Here is a 20,697-nt window from a genome sequence, read left to right as displayed (position 1 = left end):
GCAGCCCTGCTCTGCCTGGGCACCCCTGTGACAGCTCCCACCCCGATGGTCACAATGGCCTGGATGGTCACAATGACCCCAACAGCCCCGGCAGAGCTGCGTCCAGCCTCCGGCCTGGACAGCCCCGTGTGCCGGGGTCCCTGCGTGCCGGGACCCTAACAGGGAGATGGCCTCGCAGGTGGGAGCTCCTGGTTTGGCAGGAGGGATTCCTGCTCTCCCTGTCCCCTTCCCGCGGGTGGCCAGGACAGAAGGGTCCTGGTGGTGCTGGTGTGATGCCTCATCCCCCCTCTGCTGCATCACCACCAGCCACCCTTGTGGCTGCTGAGAGCTCAGAGCAAACCACGTGTGATAGTCCTGGGATGGCTCCATAGGGATGAGCTGCAGGATCAGGGTTCCCTGCTTCAGGGCAAGGGGGGTGGCAGAGGTGCAGGACAGGATGGGCAGTGCTGGCAGCCAGGCAGGGGAACACTTCATCTGGGGTGGATATCTGAACCCTTTGTGATCTCTTGATCTACTGAAATCATTGTTCTCTCTGTGACCCCACCTGTGAGGATCTTCCTTGAGAGACAACAGACAATTTGGCAGGCATTAGGGATCTCTAAACATATGACTGGACGCAATAGGATTATGTGGGATTCTTAATTCAGGCACTGAGCTGTGGCAGTGCCATAAATAGCGCTGTGGACATTGAGCTGGTGCTTCCCCTCAAAGACAGGGATCACGTAAGCAGATGCACTCACCCAGCACAAAGGATGCTTCTGCCAAGCTTTAGGTGCCCCAGGGGATGAGCAGGAACTCCCAGGGCAGCCGAACCCCATCACAAGAGCAAAGCTCAAAGCACAGCAGTCCCTGGCACAGTATCCTGCCTGTCACTGACTGTCAGCCCTCTATCACTGCGTGCTGCAAGGCTTGCACATCTCAAAAGCATCTACATGACTTAGCAGTCGGGTTTTCAAAGCAACTATGGCCTCTGCTCCCCACCCCAACTGCACTGCTTTAATAACATGAATGCCTCCCTGCTGGGTGGACGCAGTTGCAGCAGCACAGTCGTGTGCCTACTTGTCTCTTATCTTCCAAAGCGAGAAAGGCCACGAGCTATAATCATGCATATATGTGAACAGAATCATTTCTGAACAAACCTGTGCTCGGAGCAGGGCCACACAAACCACACTGAAATGACGGTCGTGGCACAAAGTCTGCTCTACAGGAGTCAAAATCCCAGTATTTTACCCCTGTGGAAAAAAGGGAATAAAATGTTGGCTGAAATAACTCTTGTCCTGAGCTCCAGCAATGGAACCTTGCAAGCATCTGGCAAGTGGCTGAAATGAGGAAACGGGTGGCAATAAAAGGTGGTGAATCCATGGGGATGTGGGCATTTCCCTCAAAGGGGATTTCTAAACAATTTGCTGGTGTCCCCCTCCTAATAGATTTAGAAGCCTGTGTTCAGAGCCAGCTACAGGGAACCGAAATAGAGCACCAAGTAAGTCGGGGCGTCACGGAAACTAGGAAACCTCTTTAGTGGGTTAAAAATAAAACCAGGCAGCAAAGCGTTTATTTAGGACGCCCAGGAGTAAAGCAGCTAATTGCTGGGGAAAAGCCAGTTTCCATTAGCACGGAGGAGTCCTCAATGAGCACAAGATAACTGAGTCATGGTTAAATAACAACAGCAGAAATACCTTCTCAGTCAAGCAGAGCCTTGGAGCAGCCACGGGTGACAAGTCAGCCCCACGTGTGTCTTGGGGCACACGTCCACAGCACCTCCTATGCAAAGGGGGCATGTAAATGCACAGTGAAGAGGGTGATGGACCAAGGACTGCAGAGACAGCTCGTGCATAGCGGTGGTGGCACTGGCTTTGCCCCTAGACTTCAGCAATGTGACCCCAGCTGATGCCTATTGGATTCAACAATGCTGATTTTCCCTGCACATTCCTGGGACGAGGAAACCCACTTAGAGATTTGGGAAGAGCAATGAGCACAGCAGCACAAGGCGCAGGGTGGTGGTAGGCACCCGCAGAGTGACCTGGAGCCTGAAGAGCTGATGCCCCAGGCTGTGTTTGCAAAGGACAGTGTTACGGGTCTGTCATCACTGATACGCCCCATTGCATCTTGTGGGTCAGATGGGGTTGAACCATCTTCATGGCTGGTTTGCCACAGCTGTGGTTAGGTGCAGGCTTTACAAGGAACAGGTACTGCTGTCATTTATAGCTGCTACAACTGAGATCTTCGTCTGGGACTGGGGTTTCTTGTGCCAAAACCAGAAAGAAAATGCATCCCGCAAGAGAGATGAAAGGGTGAGCCAGGTCAGACTGACAGCAGGAACATCAGAATCTGGGTAGCACTTTACATTCATTCTGCCCTGTTACAAATAACCAGATGAAATGCAAGTCAAGGAGATAATCAAGTGCTTCGAGTCTTGCTGCGTGCACTCCTCAGTATGATTTCTTTTATTTCCACTAAGCTGCTTCCATATTTCCAGTACATCATTTGATTTTAAACTCACTTTAAGCAACACCACCTTTGATTTTTAGCTAAAGACATGGCAGTGTTCAAGGCCAGGTTGGAGACAGGGGCTTGGAGCAACCTGCTCTAGTGGAAGGTGTCCCTGCCCGTGGCAGGGGCTTGGAGCTGAAGGAGCTTTAAGGTCCCTTCAACACAAACCAGGCTGGGATTTTATGAAATGTAAATACCTGCCTTCTCTGCATTTATACTGCCTACTGACTGCCTTTGCAATGAGTGTAAGCAGGCTGGTATTCCCTAAGCTCTCCTGTTTTGCTTAACTTGCTGCTTTTTGGTCACCACTCTTGTGCCAGGGCTGTCTGCCCTGATGAGGATGGCAAAGTGTGGGGTCAGTTGCAATGCATTTGTCTGGTTCTTTTGCTCCATAGAGGACTAAACCATCAGAAGCCCCTGGCAAAGACCACAGGAGACCAAAGGGAACAGAGGAGACCAAAGCGAAGCAGGATGTCTCCCACTCACCGCCCATCCCAAAGAGCCAGCCATGTCCAGCACAGCACCACAGCGACCAGCCTTTGGCTGCTCACTTCATTCCTTTTGTTGCCCATTACGGGAACCGTCAGCCCAATTCCTTCCATTTTCTCTTCTACCGATCGACTTGCTCCAACTCGTACAGCCCCTTCTACACCGCGCAGAAGGCAACGTGCGGGTACCGATTCCACCGCGACACCGACCACACCAGGAAGGTGATTGATGTCCCGAGTGCAAACATTGTGAAATGGAGACCCATCCAGGGCAAAAAGCCCCAGGCAAAACCAATAAATGCCAAGAAATGAAAGCAGCAACTGGTGTGGCTTTAGCTTCCCGTTGAGTGAGCGATGACCAGCAGTGAGCACGTGAGATGAGGAATGGGTGGTGAAGCTGTGTCACTGCTCCTCAGACAAACATGCAGGGTGGGTTTTGCTCTCAATTCCTAGTCCAGTTTGTCCTGTCGTTTATTGCTAACAGCTCACATGGAGGCACTGTGTACCTGCAGCACATGGCACTGCATGAATGGTGACCCAGCCAGGCCCATCTGCACAAGGAACCTGAATTCTGCTCGTTCCTTGAAAGGACATCTTCTTTCACCAGGCTTTCCCTAGACACAGGCAAAATACTGTTCTTAGTGAACAGAAAAGCACATTTCATTTGTGGCACTCAGAAATGAGACAGTAATTGGAGCTGAAATTGAGGTGGGACGTGCCTGCAGCTCTTCTCCAGAATGCAGCATAAAATATACTAGGAAGCAGTTCTTCCCTGTGAGGGTGCTGAGGTGCTGGCACAGGGTGCCCAGAGGAGCTGTGGCTGCCCCATCCCTGGCAGTGTTCAAGGCCAGGTTGGACACAGGGGCTTGGAGCAACCTGCTCTAGTGGAAGGTGTCCGTGCCCGTGGCAGGGGTTGGAACTGGATGAGCTTTGAAGTCCCTTCCAACCCAAACCAGTCTGGGATTCTATGATTCTGGACAACTGGATGCAGCACTAGCAAGTACTTGTTGAAGCAGTTGTCGAGCCTGTATCCACATTTAATACCCAACCTTTCTGCTATTAATGAATGTGTCAGTACTGCAACCCCTCTCTGTGCCACAGGATGGGCTATCTCAGCCACATCCCTTTGGCAGTGGGTCAGAGTCTAGGGCACCCGTTAAAGTATCACGTTGCTCGCAGAGCTGTGCCTGTTGCTGCTGGCTAGTGCAGGATTAGCACATCCAATTAGCATTTCCCAAGCTAATTCCTTTTTCATAACTGTTTCACACTTGCATAATGCCACTTGCTTTAGCAGAGTTATTCCTAACTTGCACTACTGAGCTCTGCAACACATAAAAGCTGTGCTCTTTGTCTTAAAGTTATAGAACTGGATATAAAAGTAAGTGTTACAGGACAGACTCTCTGCAGGTTGAGATCCAGTGGTCACATGCATTTCATTACTCGTGGACGATCTGGCCTATGCTGCTTTCTGAGGATATACTTTATATCCCAGACCTTCCCTGAATCCTGTGCATCAGGATAAAACCAACATTGGTTGTGGTCATATTTTCATGGTAATTCATCATAAATGAAAATCGAGGCTGCATTCAACTCCACTGGCATCAGCCGAGTTCTGGTAACATGGGATGTGCCATGTCCAGGACTGGAGAGACTGAACACGGGGCTCCAGTTGTTGGGAGGAGTGGGAGCTTCCCTGCGAGAAGATCCTCATAACTTGTGGTGTCTGCGTTTAAAGCACTTAAAGCTTTCCCAGTCAAAGCAATTATTTTTCTATGTTTGTCTCAGCACACCAAATTTACCCTCATATCTTATAGGAGCACCTCTTATAGGAGCTGAAATGGTGCCTTCCCCTTCCTGAATTTCAGGCTCAGACTGGAAATCCTCCATCCAGAGAAGGCTACAGGAGACCAACCCTCAGTAACAGCACTTCCGAGTGGTTCTTCTCTTCCTTCTTACTCTGATTTTGGTCCTAAAGTTATTGCTCATGTGACACCCACACACACACAAAATCATAAATGAAGTGGATTAGGAGATTACACCGTCACAGAGAAAATTCTACCCTCCTAATCTCCTGCTGGGCCTGTAATCTGCAAGACTTTCCCATTTTACCTCCTTTCTATTTTAACCCTCAACTCCTAATGCCTGGCAGGAGCCCATCACCCCCCTGAGCCTCATTGGCCATCAGGAAGGGATTTGTTGGGTACTTAAATGTCACCCTCTTGTCCAAAGAGGATTTTGTGCCTTGGAGTTTTCCTGGGGAGAGGTGGCTTTTGCCTCCGTCACCCACACACTGGCAGTTAGTTTGGTTCTTCCCAGTAAGTGATCCCTGCAGTGCTGCCAACATTGGGACTTCAAAGGCAAGAAGCAGAATTTAAGAGAAAGCCCTCAAATTCCACCAAACATCCACTGTTTTGGCTGCAAAGTGACCAGCTTTAAGTGTGGAGATGGGGAACATGGATGGGAAAGCCGTGGAGGAGCTGAGCACCACCGAGTGCCACCAGTGGTATAAGAAGTTCATGACGGAGTGTCCTTCCGGCCAGCTCACCCTCTATGAGTTCAAACAGTTCTTTGGTTTGAAAAACCTGAGTCCTGCAGCGAACAAATACGTTGAGCAAATGTTTGAGACGTTTGACTTTAATAAGGTAAATATTGTCCTTCCTGCTCAGCCTGTGCAGGGCTCAGCTCTGGGTTCGATGTGTGGGGGGCGTATTTGGGTGTATGTGGGATGGATGTCCCTGCCCACGGCAGGGGGTTGGAACCTTAAGATGATCTTAAGGTCCTTTCCAACCCTAACTATTCTATGATTCTACGTGTGTCACTATGGATGGTCTGATTCTCTTTGGCATCATAAATGATAGTTATGTACAGTGAAAAACGGCAGCAAAAACTCCTCACTTACTGCCTGCTCTGGGCGAAATGAGACTTCTCTCTCAACTGATGTTTTCCCTTTAGTTTTAAATTACTCAAATAGTGTGGTTTTACCTGTGTCTGTGATCCCTTTCAAACAAAGTGCCCTTTAATCCTTACACATCAAATGTTGTGACAGTGAGGAACAAGTGAGTGGGGTGAGAACAAGTGCTGCATTCACACAGAAACAGTGACTTCCCGAGTGTGGCATGAGCTCTGCTTTACAGAACAGAGCGGGTTTGGTTTCCTATTGTTTTAAGTTATAAATAGATTCGAGTTGCATCAATTTTATTGCATGTGCTCAGTCCCATACGATAAGGAGCTCAGGCCCTTTGTTCCCCATGGCGAGGCTCTGCATCTCAGGCTGTGGTTGTGCTGGATCCCTGGAGCAGGATAGTCCCAGAGCACCTGCATGAGCTTGGGAATGCTGTTTTCCCAGCTCTGGAGCCATGCCAGAGAAGCAGATGGATGCTGTGACTCCAAGGGGAAGCAACATCCTCCTTTACTTGCAAATGATTTGAAGTTATACTTCATGTGAAATGAGGAATACAATTTATAGCCACCCAAAGGGCTTAATCTCACTGAAAATAATACAGTTGAGGCCTTGAATCCTTTATGTGTTGTGTTTTGTTTTATTCTTCCCTGTGAGGGTGCTGAGGCGATGGCACAGGGTGCCCAGAGAAGCTGTGGCTGCCCCATCCCTCGCAGTGTTCAAGGCCAGGTTGGACACAGGGGCTTGGAGCAACCTGCTCTAGTGGAAGGTGTCCCTGCTCATGGCAGGGGTTGGAGCTGGAGGAGCTTTAAGGTCCTTTCCAAAACAAACTATGATCCTATGATTCTATGATTCTAGGTTTAAGCCTTTACCTTGTTCACTGCCCCGTGTTTGAACACCTGCCTGAAAAGGGAATTGATGCACAGGAAATCCTGCTGGGAATGGAGCTTAGTAGCTATTTAGACCTAATCTGGCTCCTGCAGCAGCAGGATAAAGCAGATGATCTCTTCCTGAACTGGCCCCAATGGCTTTGTTCATTGACAAAACCCTGGCTTATTCTCTAATGAAGACTGCCCATGGTTTGTAGTATGGATCATTTTCCTTCAAAGTGCTTTGCATCTCAATGGCTTGTGCCATCAGAATGCTCTATGGCATTTTAGCAAGCGTCCTAGAAGCTGTGAACATCACAGGACAGTGTTGTTGGTGCCACTGGTACCGTACCCTGCCTGGGGAGCCATCTGTGGGTCCAGCTGAATGTCTCCCAGTGCTGTGGTGTGAGCTGGTGCTCAGTAAACAATGGGGAGGAAAGTCAAAGATAAAACTATTTGTGCTTTTGACGTAACTAAATGTGAAGCAGACACACAAATGGCACAGGGACAGAGCAGCGCCTTCCCAGATTGCTGGTGTAATTCCTGAGTTCATCCCTCTCCTGAGGCTTTGCATGTGAGATGCCTTTGCAGCAGAAAAGAGCTGCAAAGGATAACATCAGGTAATCCATCAGGGGTCATCTGCTTAAGCCTGTTCCTCTTTGACGTCTGAATTGCCACTGCTTTGCATGGACTCCTTCCGCTCAGGCTGGCTTTGAAGGTTAGTCCAAGCCATGTGCACACACTGAGTTTGGTTGTTATCAGCACATAATGGCCTCGTGTGGATTAACACAGGGCCCTCAGCACATGGTGCATGGTGACCACACACTGAGGACTTCCAAAAACTGGCCAGGAAAACCTCTTAGTGCCCGACTCTTTGCTTTTAATCTCATCTAGAATCTAACCTTCTGCTTTTAGGACGGCTACATAGATTTTATGGAGTATGTGGCAGCTCTGAGTCTGGTCCTGAAAGGGAAGGTGGATCAGAAGCTGCGGTGGTATTTCAAGCTCTACGATGTGGACGGGAATGGCTGCATTGACCGGGGAGAATTGCTGAACATCATCAAAGTGAGTGGGCTCAGCTTCTTCCATTCCTATCACAGACAAGGCTCATTAGACACAGGTAGATAGAAAGGCTGTAACAGGAGTATTCCAGCCCAAAAGACAGCTCCCTGGTAAATGAATAGGCACTGGCCAAACCTGCTGCGTGTCCTCTGCCAGTCCCACCGGCCTGGCCTCCCTGTCTCAAGCACCCCACTCCTGCATGCTCAGACACGCAGCAACCCCGTATCTTCTCATTGCAGGTTGTTTAACCACGTCCACTGAAACCCAGGCTGAGATAAGCACTTCAATTTAATCTCAGGATTTTCAGAGGTGAATGGCTCCTGGCTTATCCCAGCGAGCCCGCTTAATCTTTTAATGCATTGATTGCCTTTTAAAGTGATTTTAATCTCCAGGTTTTTTTAGAAAGGACTTATTCCTTTCAGAACTAACTGCCTGCATCAAAGCTTTGGTCTCTTACATGTGGTCACTTAGCTGCTTGTACCAAAGATACACACATCTCACAACACTCAGTAGTTGTCCTCTGTGTCCTTCTTTCCCTCCAGGCTATTCGAGCGATCAACCGGTGCAACGAAACGATGACGGCTGAGGAATTCACAAACATGGTGTTTGACAAAATCGATATCAATGGAGATGGTGAGGAACTTCCTTATGCAAAGCCAACTACTGCTCCCACCTTCCCTGCAGGTCCAGCCTGCCACAGCAATTCCAGATGCTGGAGGTCCCAAAACACCAGGATGTGAGGAGAGCTGGAAGAGAGCAGCTCCCCATGAAGGTTTAACTCCTCATCCCCTCCATGGGCTGCAGCCAGCCTGAGGGGACACTGCAAACTGTCCCTCATTGTAGTAGCAGGATTTAGCTGTGATGGGGTTTGGGGTGTACGACACACAGACCCGGGACATCAGGAAGAGCCCCTTGTTATAGTCCATGTAACTCCTGGGGGGCCGCAGTGGGAGCAGAAAGGCTACAGGTTTTAACAGACCTTTTCCCAATGTGCTCTTGCAGGTGAGCTTTCCCTGGAAGAGTTCATGGAGGGTGTGCAGAAGGATGAAGTGCTGCTCGATATCCTCACCCGCAGCCTGGACCTGACGCACATCGTCCGGTTGATCCAGAATGACGGGAAGAACCCACACGAGCCAGAGCAGGAGGAAGAAGCTGCCCAGTAGGCTCCCGGATGCCTTTCCCTCATCTCTGCTTTCTCCCCTTTGCATTCTCAGAACAAATCAGGTTGTGGGAGCTGGTGACCTGGCCCAGCGCCAGCGTGGCCAGAGATAGACTATAGCAACCAGGGTCTGCTCCAAAGCTGCAGCTCCCCTGGCACATGGTTCAGAGGAGTGTGGGGTTCTGCCCTGGTCCTGCCCCGAGCAGCAGTGAAGAGGGGGTGCTGTGGTGGCAGCTCATCATGCTGGAAGCACACATCTCCCCCCAGGACTGCCAACAGGACCTCTCATGTGATGCAGGGACATGATGCACCGAGAGAGCCTCAAAACTCACACCAAGCAGCGGCCAACACCAGCGTCTGCAGGGGATGAGCCCCAGGGCTGTCAGCACCTGGCTCTGGTGAAGGGAGATCCCCAAAGGACACGTGTATGAAATCTCAAGAGCAGACCTGAACCTTCTCTCTCCATATACATTTCCAGAGCACAAGATCAGCATTTTCAGGCGTTTCTTCTTTGATTTGCTATTATTCTGTTAGCAATCGTTAGTGATCATGTAAGATAAAAACACCCATGAGCTAGAAAAACGGGAGTGGTAAAAGCAGTGGCTTCTTTTTGTTTTTAAAGCATTAAAAACACAGAATGGTGCCTTTTTTTAACAACTATCTGAACTTCAAGGGCATGTCACTAGATCTTAGGCAGAAGCTCTTCCCTGTGAGGGTGCTGAGGTGCTGGCACAGGGTGCCCAGAGAAGCTGTGGCTGCCCCATCCCTGGCAGTGTTCAAGGCCAGGTTGGACACAGGGGCTTGGAGCAACCTGCTCTAGTGGAAGGTGTCCCTGCCCGGGGCAGGGAGTTGGAACTGGGTGAGCTTTAAGGTCCCTTCCAACACAAACCACTCTCTGATTCTATGATGATTCTCATGTTCCTCCTTGAAACACCTGGAAGGGCTGTGACAGCAGTGACCCGGGAGGGAAAAGTTGTGCACAATTGTACGAAGGTTCCTGCATGTCTTATCAGCTGCACAGCAAAATTTCTCCTCCAAGTTACACTCTGTGGCACCCTCGAGTGGTTTTAACTACAACGGCAGCAAACTGCATACGGTTTGGAGAGCTGTGCTGTGAGAGATGGGCCAGATGCCACGAACGCACCATGAGCATCCACAGGCACCTGAGTATTCCTGAGCAGGCAACAGGTACCATCACCTCCACAGCACAGTGGGCTCAGGGACCATCTGCTGTGGAATAAAACCCAGTCACCCCTTATTAAAGCATCCTGGGCAGAGCCACCGTGTCTCCAGGTGCTGATGACCAGGAGCAGGGGCTGTGCCCAGGACCCAGCACACACACAAGGAGGTTGTGAGAGCAGCAGCCTCAGCCCCACACCGAGCTGGGGCTGTGCCTTGGCTGCTCCTGGGGAGGGGTTTCCTCACCTCACGGTGAGACAATACAGGACATCAGGAAGGAGTTCTTGGCTAGCTGAAAGTCTTGTTAGGTAGCACTGAATGCTTGCAGTTCATAAGCAACTTTCTGACCATTTTTCCTGGGCATCTTTTTCATTTAACTGTGTTTTACCATGAAGCTTTTGTACCTCCAATCTTATAGCGCACTAATAAAGCTGTTTTACAAGGTTATTTCAGGTTGTGCTTTTTCTCTCTCAGTCATTCATTCTGCTTCCACCAGGACACATTAGCTGTCTCATGCAAGTGCAGAAACCTTTGTTTTGGCTTCATTAGGCTGCCAGAGGGGAGACTGAGATGAGCTCTGAGGCAGAAGCTCTTCCCTGTGAGGGTGCTGAGGCGCTGGCACAGGGTGCCCAGAGAAGCTGTGGCTGCCCCATCCCTGGCAGTGTTCAAGGCCAGGTTGGACACAGGGGCTTGGAGCAACCTGCTCTAGTGGAAGGTCTCCCTGCCCATGTCAGGGGTAGGAATTGGAGGAGGTTTAAGGTCCCTTCCAACACAAACCAGGTTGGGATTCCATGATTAGCTGTTTTCTTCAGGATCAGTGTAAAAAAGGGGATCCCATGAATGCTGGTTGCTCTTCTGATCTCCACTGCAATGAGCAAGTGGAGATTTAATTAACGGCTTTAATAAAACCTCACCCCCGGGTAGTCCTACAACTCTTTCTACCAGAAACCCACATTTCCAGGCACCTCCTGCTTTCTGTGGCAGCCCCACAGCTCCCTCTTGCCCATTTCCCACCCAGACAGATGGACAGTGCAGGATGCGCAGCCCCGACAGCCTGGTTCAGGCTCACAAGCAAAAGGCCATGAGAGGAACCCTTTGACGCTCCAGTCACCCCACTTACACAGTGTGAGAGCAAGCCGGGCTGAGCTGTTACTCAGTGTGTAATCCTCCTACATGCAGCAAAACGAACTCCCTACAACCAACCTGCACAAAACTTAGAGCACTTCAGCTTTACAACCACAGGAGCCAAGCTCAGCGGAGGCTCTGTGTGCACATTCCCTCTGCTGAGACACATTCAGTCCCACCCGTGCTTCCTCCAGCCTTTCTCTCCTCTGCACACCCAAGAAGCCGCAGGAAGCAGCCCGGACAAGCCCAATTTCTATTTATAAAGACAAAGTGATCCTCTCCAAAGGCTGCCTCAGACCTGCCGCTGGCCAAAGGCACCTTTCCAACCTCAGCGTCTCCCTCCAAAGGATGTTTTTTCAGCCTCTAAGAAGGCTGAATTAAAAGTAATTATAAACTAATACTGTGACTCTCTTCACCCTAACTCGTGTGTAATGGATCTATTTCAAAGCAGTGGTGGCTGTTCAGGTGCCAGCCACTGAGATGTTGCTCATTGCTCACTCCTGTGGCAATAATCCCTGGTGAATGAGGCACTGAGCATGGGAGAGGCTTTTTTGGGAGCTGCCATCAGAGAGGCCACAGGCATGTGAGGCTGCATGGTCCCACCTCTGCCTCCTCTTCACAGTAACCTGGGACAAGTCCCATCTAAGCAAAATCAAACAAGTGAGATGATGAGCTCAGGAATGGACAATGGCAAGTAGTGGATGTATCTCCTGTTGGATCCCCATGAGTTAGTGTGTGAGGCCTAAAAGGCAAAGAAATGAAACAAAACAGGTTCTCAGCCAGGTGCTTCTAAAGGTTCGTTATCCACAGGAGACATGACTGCCCTACAGCACAGCTCCAGTGCTCCCACATGTGAGGCATCACAGCCCAGAATACCATTAGATTACCTTAAGTGGCACAGGGTGCCCAGAGCAGCTGTGGCTGCCCCATCCCTGGCAGTGTTCAAGGCCAGGTTGGACACAGGGGCTTGGAGCAACCTGCTCTAGCGGAAGGTGTCCCTGCCCATGGCAAGGGTTGGAGCTGGATGAGCTTTAAGGTCCCTTCCAACCCAAACCGGTCTATGATTCTAAATACAGGGTCTTTAAGGGTAATGTGTTTGAGATGCTTTATAAATTTGAAGTGTACTTCCCTTTGAAGAGGAGGAGGAAAGAAGAGTTCTCCCATCCTGCCAGACCCAAGCACAGGTCCTGTGAGAAAATGAGTGTGGTGAGGCCACAAGAAGTCCCTATAGTGACCAGCTTGGGGCTGTGTAAGTCCTGGCACAGCCATTCTGTTCGATGTGCCACTTCCTAGGGGAAGCTGCACATGCGTGCTTTGGGAATGACCTGGACACAAGCCTTTTCCCTGGGCAGCCACCGAACCCCAGCTATCCATAGGTGAGCCTCCCCTCTCAGAACACCAGGTGTATAGAGGCAAATAAAGAACATGCTAAGCAGAGCTCTGTGCTTTCCCCAGGATACAATTCCTCCTGCTCCCTGGTGCTTCTCCCCATCAGCCTACTTTAACAACAGCCTCACCTTCAGCTTTCTTACCTGATTATTTCACCTTCAATCCTACCTCCCTTCAGAGACATCGAACATCAGAGCAGATGGTGGCAGCTCAGGAACATCACATGGAATTTGCCTTTTCCAAGCCATCCTGTTTCCCAATTTAGACCCAAGAGAAATCCGATCACTCAAATCCAATATTAGCTGGGCTGTAAGACTGGAAAATGGATTATGCAAAAGGTCTGACATCAACAGCTTGATGTGAATGTTGAATTGAGTTTGGGAGGAGATCAAAGTGTTTATACCTATGGATTTAAAAATAGGCCTAAGACTAAAGCACCTTGTGATTTCTTGACAAAAGATTACACAACTGATAATAGGAATGATTTTCCACTGGGTTATGCCAGCACTAACACAAGCATTATCCACCAAGGGCACTGCCACCATCCGGGGGCTTCCCAGGCCAGAGAAGATAGAACCATCCCCCTGCCACATCCAGTGCTTTGCGTCCTAAATTCTTCAAGGTTCCCATCTCAGCCCTGGCAGGGTTAGAACAGGCACTATTTGCTCACTTTATTATAAGCACCTATTTCAAATGCCATTGAGATTTCTTTTTAGTGACACACTTATACTTTTCACTGTCATTACATAGAAGCTAAACAGAAGACACTTGTTTCCTACTCCACATCTGCAATAGCATCAACATCTCCACCTTGTAGTCATCTTACCCAGAGGTTAGCTGTTACACTTAACAATTCCCTTAGTTTCCTTAAGTCAGTTTTAAAGACTACAGTTTTGGTCATAGTCAGGTGCTTACACAGGTCTTTGTCTTCATTCTGAGTGAAAATAAATACCCCAAACCAGGTAGAATTTTAATACACAATTCCTTTATTAAATCCATGTGTTACAAAATTTCTACCACCAAGCACACAAGTGCTCAGTGTTAGGATGTCCTCTACCACCCCAACTGAGGACTGCTGGTGTGGGGGACACCCAACAGCTCCTTCTCTGCCTGATCTGACCAGGTGAAGAGTAAGAGAATTGAAAGCATTGAAGTAAACCTGCAGAATGCAACTATAGTCACTAAACACCCATGTAAGAACAGTGCAAGCAGCAGTCTATTATGTTGGTCGAGATGCTGAAATTTAAGGAAGTAGAGATTTGCATCCTTCCATGAAAACATTTGTCTACAAGTTGGAAAAAATCAGTGAAGAGAATCTTTTCTTCCAGGCAAGTCAGATCTTTTCTTCTCAAGTCAGAAGTAAGGTTTTTCTTTCAGCTCTTTGGCCACTAAACTATTGACTTGAATGAGCTTTAAACAGCTGCCTCACAGCAGCATAAACTGGAAGTCTAATGAGCTCTGGTAAGTGAGCATACCACAAGCTGGTGTGTATTTCCAGAGCACTCTTGAAAAGGCCATTTAGAAGTGGAAATGTGCATTTCAACTCTAGCAGTGATTGTGTCTTATCCCTATCGATCCCTCATGTTCCTGCATTTGTTCCATTGGTTAAATTGACAGGACAAAGCAGCAAACTAACCAACTAATGAAAGATAGTATAGTCATAAAGGCCACAAAAAAGGGATTGCAAATCTGTTCATAGGTATGAGCTGGCCCACTGATCCCATGGGAAAATTAAGATAAGCCACAAACTCATGTTATTTTCTTGCTAACAAATAAAGGTGAACCAAAACAATGTTTCAACCCAAATTCTCTTTCCACATACATGTATATACGTAGGAATATGGGTTAGAACAGCAGCTCAGCCTACAACTCTGCAAACTTTGTATCTATATCCTGCGGCTAAATTAAGTCCAGTGTAAAACCACTGTACCACTTCAGTAACTCAGGTTCTCTTACTTGTTCCATTCTGTGCTCCTGCTGATAAAGCAGCACTAAACCCCTCACTGCAGAGAGCAATACTCTGCTCTTCCCTTCTCTCTTCAACCCAAAACTTGCCCCAATTCAGTGAAAGTCCTGGAGCTCCTCAAGCTCATTCAGTCTTCACAGGGCAGGGAAAGCCATTTAGAGTGATGATTTGAGTGAGAAACAGGGGCTTTAGAGCAGAACCACACTTGTGCAAGTCTGGCCTCTAAATGTGGCTCTCAAGGAGAGGTACAATTCCTGTTGCTGCTCAGTGTTTCAAAATAGCTTTTTTGCAGCCACACAGAACCCAGGTCTATGAACAGGTAGAAGGAGCAGACTCTGGTCCCCAGGAGGAAGATGCAAGATGGAGTTACTGCTCCACCTGCCCAGCCCACGCATTGTTTGCCTCAGCTGTATACATACTGTCCTGGCTCTGCTTATGATCCAATTCTCACACTTGATGGTCGTATGTTGGTGTTCAATAACCTTACATTAGCAGTATAGCCTACTAAGCATACATACAGGCATCCTGGATGTATGAAGCCTGCCAGACCACTTCTGCTGTTACTTTTGGGTTGATGTGTTTGTATCTCGGAGGCATGAATGATGCCAATACTAGTCTGCACTGGAGACAGTACCACTGTCACTTCCCAATCCTATATGCATTGGGCTAAAACCCTGCCCAGGATCCACTACAGGAAGCCACAAAGTCTGTCCCTTGGGGTACAACCAAAAACCACAGCTGGCAAACATGATATTCTGTACACAGACTGACTGATTCATGGGGTACCAGCAGCACATGGGTTTTAGATTGAGACAGGGCTTCTTAAACCACTGAAGTTTTCATCTGGATGCTGAGATTGAATTAAAAAGGAAAGCCACTATCACCCTAGAGCAAGAGAGTCACAGTTGTAGCCAGCATCACGTTTTCAGCTGTATCAAACCTGAGTTTTCTCAAAACAAAGCACTCTTTCTCCTCTGCTCGGAGATCCATCCCCCAGGGTTTACATCCATTTGCAACATCTTCATCACCCACTTGTCTTTCCTGGCCCCATCAATGAACTCGTCAAGAGACAACTGCCCTGTGTACAAGATGAGAACAAGATGGGAAGACAAAACATCACTAGTAAGACAAGAAAAGGAAGGCAGGAAATAAATTGATCTATGTTTCAGAAATTATGCCAACAAGACAAAAGCTGTACTTCATTTCCCCATGCAGTTTAGCCCAGATAGATAGCTGAAAAACAAACCACTAGGCTGAAACCCCATGCATTCACACCTACCCCAGCCCATCAGCTAACATGAAATGCTGCATTAGCTTACACATGCTCTTCAGGAGGACTACAAGTTTGATCCTGCAAGCTCCAATCTGCCTGGGGCTACTGTCTTTACTCAAGCTATTTGTGCTGGGACTGGGACCTTCACTCTGGCTACTGAAGGCTTTCAGATGATGAGATGCGTGGCATCAAAATCCAGACAGAATAGTGACTCCTCTATTATACATAACAGTAATTATTTTGTCCTGCTGCACCAGCTTCCTCTTGATCCAACAAACAAACCAGAACCAAACCCAATGTGTCTAATATGAGTAACATAATGGCCCTAAGTGATTTCTTGATAGACATAATTAAAGTAGCCTGCCCAGCACAGATAACTTCATTACACGTGAATGCAATCTGAGCCATCGATCACTTACCATCCCCATTCTCATCCACTAACTGAAATATCCTGTCCACAACCTCCTCCGGTGTGAGCAATGGGGTCCTCTCCTCCACCTCTGACCGACACACTTTCTTCAGCTTGTAGATGGACTGAAAAGAAGTTCACAGATTAGAAGGAGGACTGGAAAATGAGAAGCAGTGAACTCCATTATCACCCCAGCAGTATAGAGGTCTTATACAAAGGCTGTGGTTTTAACCTTTCTGGAAAGATCCGCCACTCAACAGCTTCAGACCTTTAATGAAACCTCTGACCTTATGCTCACACACACTGTGGATTACTTCATTTGTTCTTTGAAGCAACTGCCCTCCTATTTTCCTTACACATCTGGGTCAGACCTCAGGGTTCCTTTGCAAAGAACAAGGAAAGGGTTTCACAGATGGGAAAACCTGACTTTTGAGTATGATTTCTTCTTAGCATCTGAGGCCAGGCACACCTGGACTTACCCTGCCCTCTGCCCCAGGGAACCTGTGCCCAAGCTGCAAGATCAAGCCTGTATTAGCACACATTTTGACCCACTTTGTCACTGGAAAGGGGCAGATTTTTTCCATTCCTCCCATGACAACCACCTACTCATTATTAACTTCACTCCTTAGGCTGAAGGGTTTTGCCTGAACTCTTAACAGAGAGGGGATTAGGAAGAGCCTAAAACAGCTCGGGCCAATTCCTGGCTGACCTCAAAACTGTAACTGAACCTGCCCCAGACACACACCCCAGATCCTCCTGGTGCTGCAGGTAACAAGCTGGTCACACCCTCTGGCCAAAAGGGCCCGCTGTCCACAGACCCAATTTCTGATGGTTTCATCTAAGGTACTTGATAACCATTGACTGAGCCTCATGAGTACTGCTGGGCAAGGGTCAGCATCTGTAGTGTAGCACAACCACCACATTATTTACCTCAAATAAAAAGCCAGGTACCCTGTTTAAATGCCTGCCAAGCCACACGCCTCCTCTTAAACCTCCACACAGTCAGTAGCTACAGCTGAGTGCAGAACAACAGAAACCCAGAAATTAATCACAGCAGAAGGGATTTCTATACTGATTTGTGCCTCTCTGTATTCTCACCAGCTACTCAGGCAGGAAACTTGACTCTTGTGACAGGCATGGGGCAAAACCCTCTTCTACTGGCCAGTGCAGTGAATCCTGGTGTAAGGAGGATGAAATGAAAGGCAGAGCAGAGATAGAGGAACTTCACAACAGCACCCAGATGCCATGTTTCAGAGCAGCAGCAGGACCAGGCTGCCCCCACAGTGGGTAGAATGATTCCTCAGCCACCCCATCAGGCTCCACCAAACCACTGAGCACATAACCCTTCCTCCATGGTCAGGCATTTTCACTTCCTCACTATCCACAACTGCCTTGAAACCCGATTATCACAAACCCCATATGCATCACTACATTGCCAAAGAACAGTGATTGCTTAAATGAGTGATTAGGCAATGCCTCCTTACCTCAACAATTTCCAACAGCTCAGGTTTATCTATGCAGCCATTCCCATCCTTGTCATATACTTTGAACGTCCATCTCAGCTTGTGTTCCAGTTTTCCTCGTAAAACAAGATTCAAGGCAGCTACATATTCCAGGAAATCAATGGTATTATCCTGTTGAAATAGGAAAGCAGCTGCTGACACTTAACTGGGTATACTTGACATAAAACTGCTTACAAAACCTGGATTAAAACTGCCAAAAGATAATCCACAGGACAGCTATATCACAGACCATTTGTGCCAGTCTGAGACCATCAGTCAGACCCCTCTGCACCAAGGATGAGTTCATGAGGAGTGTGACACTGGAGAGGGAAGCAATTCTACATTACAATAAGGGGGGACACCCACCAGGACTCCAGAAACTAGTGATTTAAGTATCCTGAAGACACCACAGATTACATGGAGGATAGGGAGGCAGATGAGGATCAGGACAGGAGGTATTGACTTTTTGGGAAGGGACTGCCATTCTCAGTGACCTCAGCTGCTTCACAACCAAGACCAACACCCAACCATCACCCCTTTCTCCCATCCTTCCCTCTTGTTTGATCTTGATTCACCTGAGGAAGACTATGACAATGAAAACAGTCACCATTCAGGAGGCAGCAAAAGCACCCGATACAATAAAGGATTTGCACCAGGTGTTCAGATGTTTAGGTCCTGCTTAACTGATGATATACCATGGGCACATACAAGCAAAACCATGAACCAAAGCCTAATTTAGTGTTCTTAGAGCATGCAAATACCAGAATCCCTTAAAAAGGGATTTTCAGTGTTATTAGAACTCCCCAGAATGGGACTTCACCTCAAGCCCACTGCTTGCTCCACAACACTTCCAGCACAGCTTTCCAAACAGGATTTGGACCTGGACCTTCAGTAATTTGCAGGAATTAGGGTTTTGCCAAGTTCAAATTTTGAGACCAGCCCACCCCTTCCAGAGCTTTTCCTTATCCTTCCTGACAAAATGACTCTGCTGCCACTTTGATGTGATTTTGTCACTGGCTGCAAAGGAAGCTTAAGGGACATTGGTATATCTGAGATATGACAGACTTGTTGCCCCTTTTCCTATAGTGATACACAGCAAACAAACCTCTGCTTTGAATATCACCAAGAGCTTTGGGTGAAAAAAACGGAGCAAGCATTGCATACCCATTTCAAGATGACAAAAGCAATCAAATTACATTTCTTTTGAGGATCTAAAATAGCACAGGGTAGTATTAGGCTCTTTTGCACCAGCACATGTGTATGCATAAACTGCTACTAAACCAGAAAGCCCACTTTTCCCAGGTGCTTGATGACAAATACAGCAATGGGAATCAAAACCAGAATGTCTGAGTTGTTCAGCATTCCTTTGCAGCAGCTAAAATCAATATTTTGTTACATGCCACCTGCTCATACTGTACATATACACTTCCCGCAGTGTACAGCAAGCTTGAGTAGGACTTCCCTTCAACTATAAGACCCCCTTTATCATAACAGATAACTACTTTTTCCTCATGTAACAATCTTGGCTATTTGGGGCTCTTTCAACAGTGTCTCAAAAACTGGCTGCCTAAATTTCATAGAACCCCAGACTGGTTTGTGTTGTAAGGGACCTTAAAGCTCCTCCAGTTTCAACCCCTGCCACAGGCAGGGGCACCTTCCACTAGAGCAGGTTGCTCCAAGCCCCTGTGTCCAACCTGGCCTTGAACACTGCCAGGGATGGGGCAGCCACAGCTTCTCTGGGCACCCTGTGCCAGCGCCTCAGCACCCTCTTAGTAAATTCAACTTATCCAACAAATAGAAAATTTCAACCTTTTAATCCATCCTTAGTCCCTTAAAGGAACATTCTCCCCTTGATTTGTGTACAGACTGATGAGAAGATAAATCTGTAGCAGCCCATACAGAGTAGTGCAGCATGGGCTCCTTCTGCTCTAGCAGTCCTTGCTTAGTTTCATGAAGCATCGTAACCAGGGTAGGAAATGCACCAAACCACCTCCAAATAGCAGCAGAAAGACATGAATGATTAGATAAATAATTGCAAAATCTCACCACCACTTACCCCATTCTTATCAAAAGCTCTGAACATGTTTTCAATGTACTCTGCTGCTTCACGGTTATCCTGCACCCCAAAGAACCGCTTGAATTCATGCATGAAGAGGGTCCCACTGGGACATTCAACCACAAATTTCTTATACCATTCCTGGAGTTCTGCAACATCAATCTCCGTTTGCTCCCCTTCAGCATTGGTGAACTGCTGTCCCATTTTGCTCCGTAAAGCAAGATTAAAACAGAACAAAAGGAAAACCCTGCCAAAGTCCTTCGCTTGTATCGTCCTTTTGTCACCTTTAGTTGCTTGTTCTTTGTCTTCTTGCTGTCTTGTGCCTTTACTCAATGTTAATGTTGTCTTACTATTTCACCTGCTTTATGTTTCACTTTCTTCTTCCTCTTTTTCTCCTAGAGTTTTCACCACTGCAGCTTTGGGTGCTCACTTGGTGATTGTAGAGTTGCTTCTCTGCACTAGGGCAGTATAAAGTGTGGCATCAGGCACGTTTAAAAATAGCTAAGATCATTAGGAGATTCCCACTTATGAGCCACAGAGACCTTCAGATGTTCCAGGCTGTGCCCTATTTAGGAACAGGCTCCAGATGCTCAGGGACCTCCTGCACAAAAATAGCTTCATGTCAAAGAACTTGGGAGCGAGGGTTCCCTTTTGGGGCATGTATTACCTTCTTGTTGGGGATACCCAGTGCTTCACAGAAAAGGGACATGGTAACAAGCACCAACTACAGAGAGCAAGCCCTGAAAAAAATAAGCACACACCACTCACATGAAAAAAGCTGTTAATGGATAAAGTTAATTAAATGCTTACTGTAGGCTTTTCTCTAGATAA

The 20,697-nt window shown here is 47.8% G+C and overlaps 2 protein-coding genes across 2 annotated transcripts; one reads left to right on the top strand and one right to left on the bottom strand.

The window, feature by feature from the left end:
- The first annotated feature begins 5,422 nt into the window (after positions 1-5,422).
- Positions 5,423-8,971, top strand: GUCA1A (guanylate cyclase activator 1A (retina)). The gene is made up of 4 exons (XM_010024255.1): positions 5,423-5,620; positions 7,662-7,811; positions 8,351-8,441; positions 8,811-8,971. Exons 1-4 carry the CDS (start codon positions 5,423-5,425, stop codon positions 8,969-8,971), a joined length of 600 nt encoding a protein of 199 aa, XP_010022557.1.
- Positions 8,972-15,414: 6,443 nt separating this feature from the next.
- On the bottom strand, positions 15,415-20,204 carry GUCA1B (guanylate cyclase activator 1B (retina)). The gene is made up of 4 exons (XM_010024254.1): positions 19,867-20,204; positions 17,793-17,942; positions 16,319-16,433; positions 15,415-15,704 (listed from the first exon to the last, which is right to left on the bottom strand). Exons 1-4 carry the CDS (start codon positions 20,068-20,070, stop codon positions 15,577-15,579), a joined length of 597 nt encoding a protein of 198 aa, XP_010022556.1. The 5' UTR covers positions 20,071-20,204; the 3' UTR covers positions 15,415-15,576.
- Positions 20,205-20,697: the final 493 nt, after the last annotated feature.

The sequence above is a fragment of the Nestor notabilis genome, unplaced genomic scaffold, assembly GCF_000696875.1.
Source record: "Nestor notabilis isolate BGI_N333 unplaced genomic scaffold, ASM69687v1 scaffold25351, whole genome shotgun sequence".
NCBI lineage: Eukaryota > Metazoa > Chordata > Aves > Psittaciformes > Psittacidae > Nestor > Nestor notabilis.
This window is presented reverse-complemented; position numbering and strand designations above follow the sequence as displayed.

What these genes read in the sequence shown, in the direction of transcription:
- GUCA1B (XM_010024254.1), bottom strand. Translation starts at nt 20,070, where the DNA reads ATGGGACAGCAGTTCACCAATGCTGAAGGGGAGCAAACGGAGATTGAT. An exon ending in AGCTGTTGGAAATTGTTGAG is followed by an intron (nt 16,434 to 17,792) that starts GTAAGGAGGCAT and finishes ACTTCTTTTCAG; the next exon opens with TCCATCTACAAGCTGAAGAA. An exon ending in AGTGGATGAGAATGGGGATG is followed by an intron (nt 15,705 to 16,318) that starts GTAAGTGATCGA and finishes TCTTGTACACAG; the next exon opens with GGCAGTTGTCTCTTGACGAG.
- GUCA1A (XM_010024255.1), top strand. Translation starts at nt 5,423, where the DNA reads ATGGGGAACATGGATGGGAAAGCCGTGGAGGAGCTGAGCACCACCGAG. An exon ending in AATTGCTGAACATCATCAAA is followed by an intron (nt 7,812 to 8,350) that starts GTGAGTGGGCTC and finishes CTTTCCCTCCAG; the next exon opens with GCTATTCGAGCGATCAACCG. An exon ending in AATCGATATCAATGGAGATG is followed by an intron (nt 8,442 to 8,810) that starts GTGAGGAACTTC and finishes GTGCTCTTGCAG; the next exon opens with GTGAGCTTTCCCTGGAAGAG.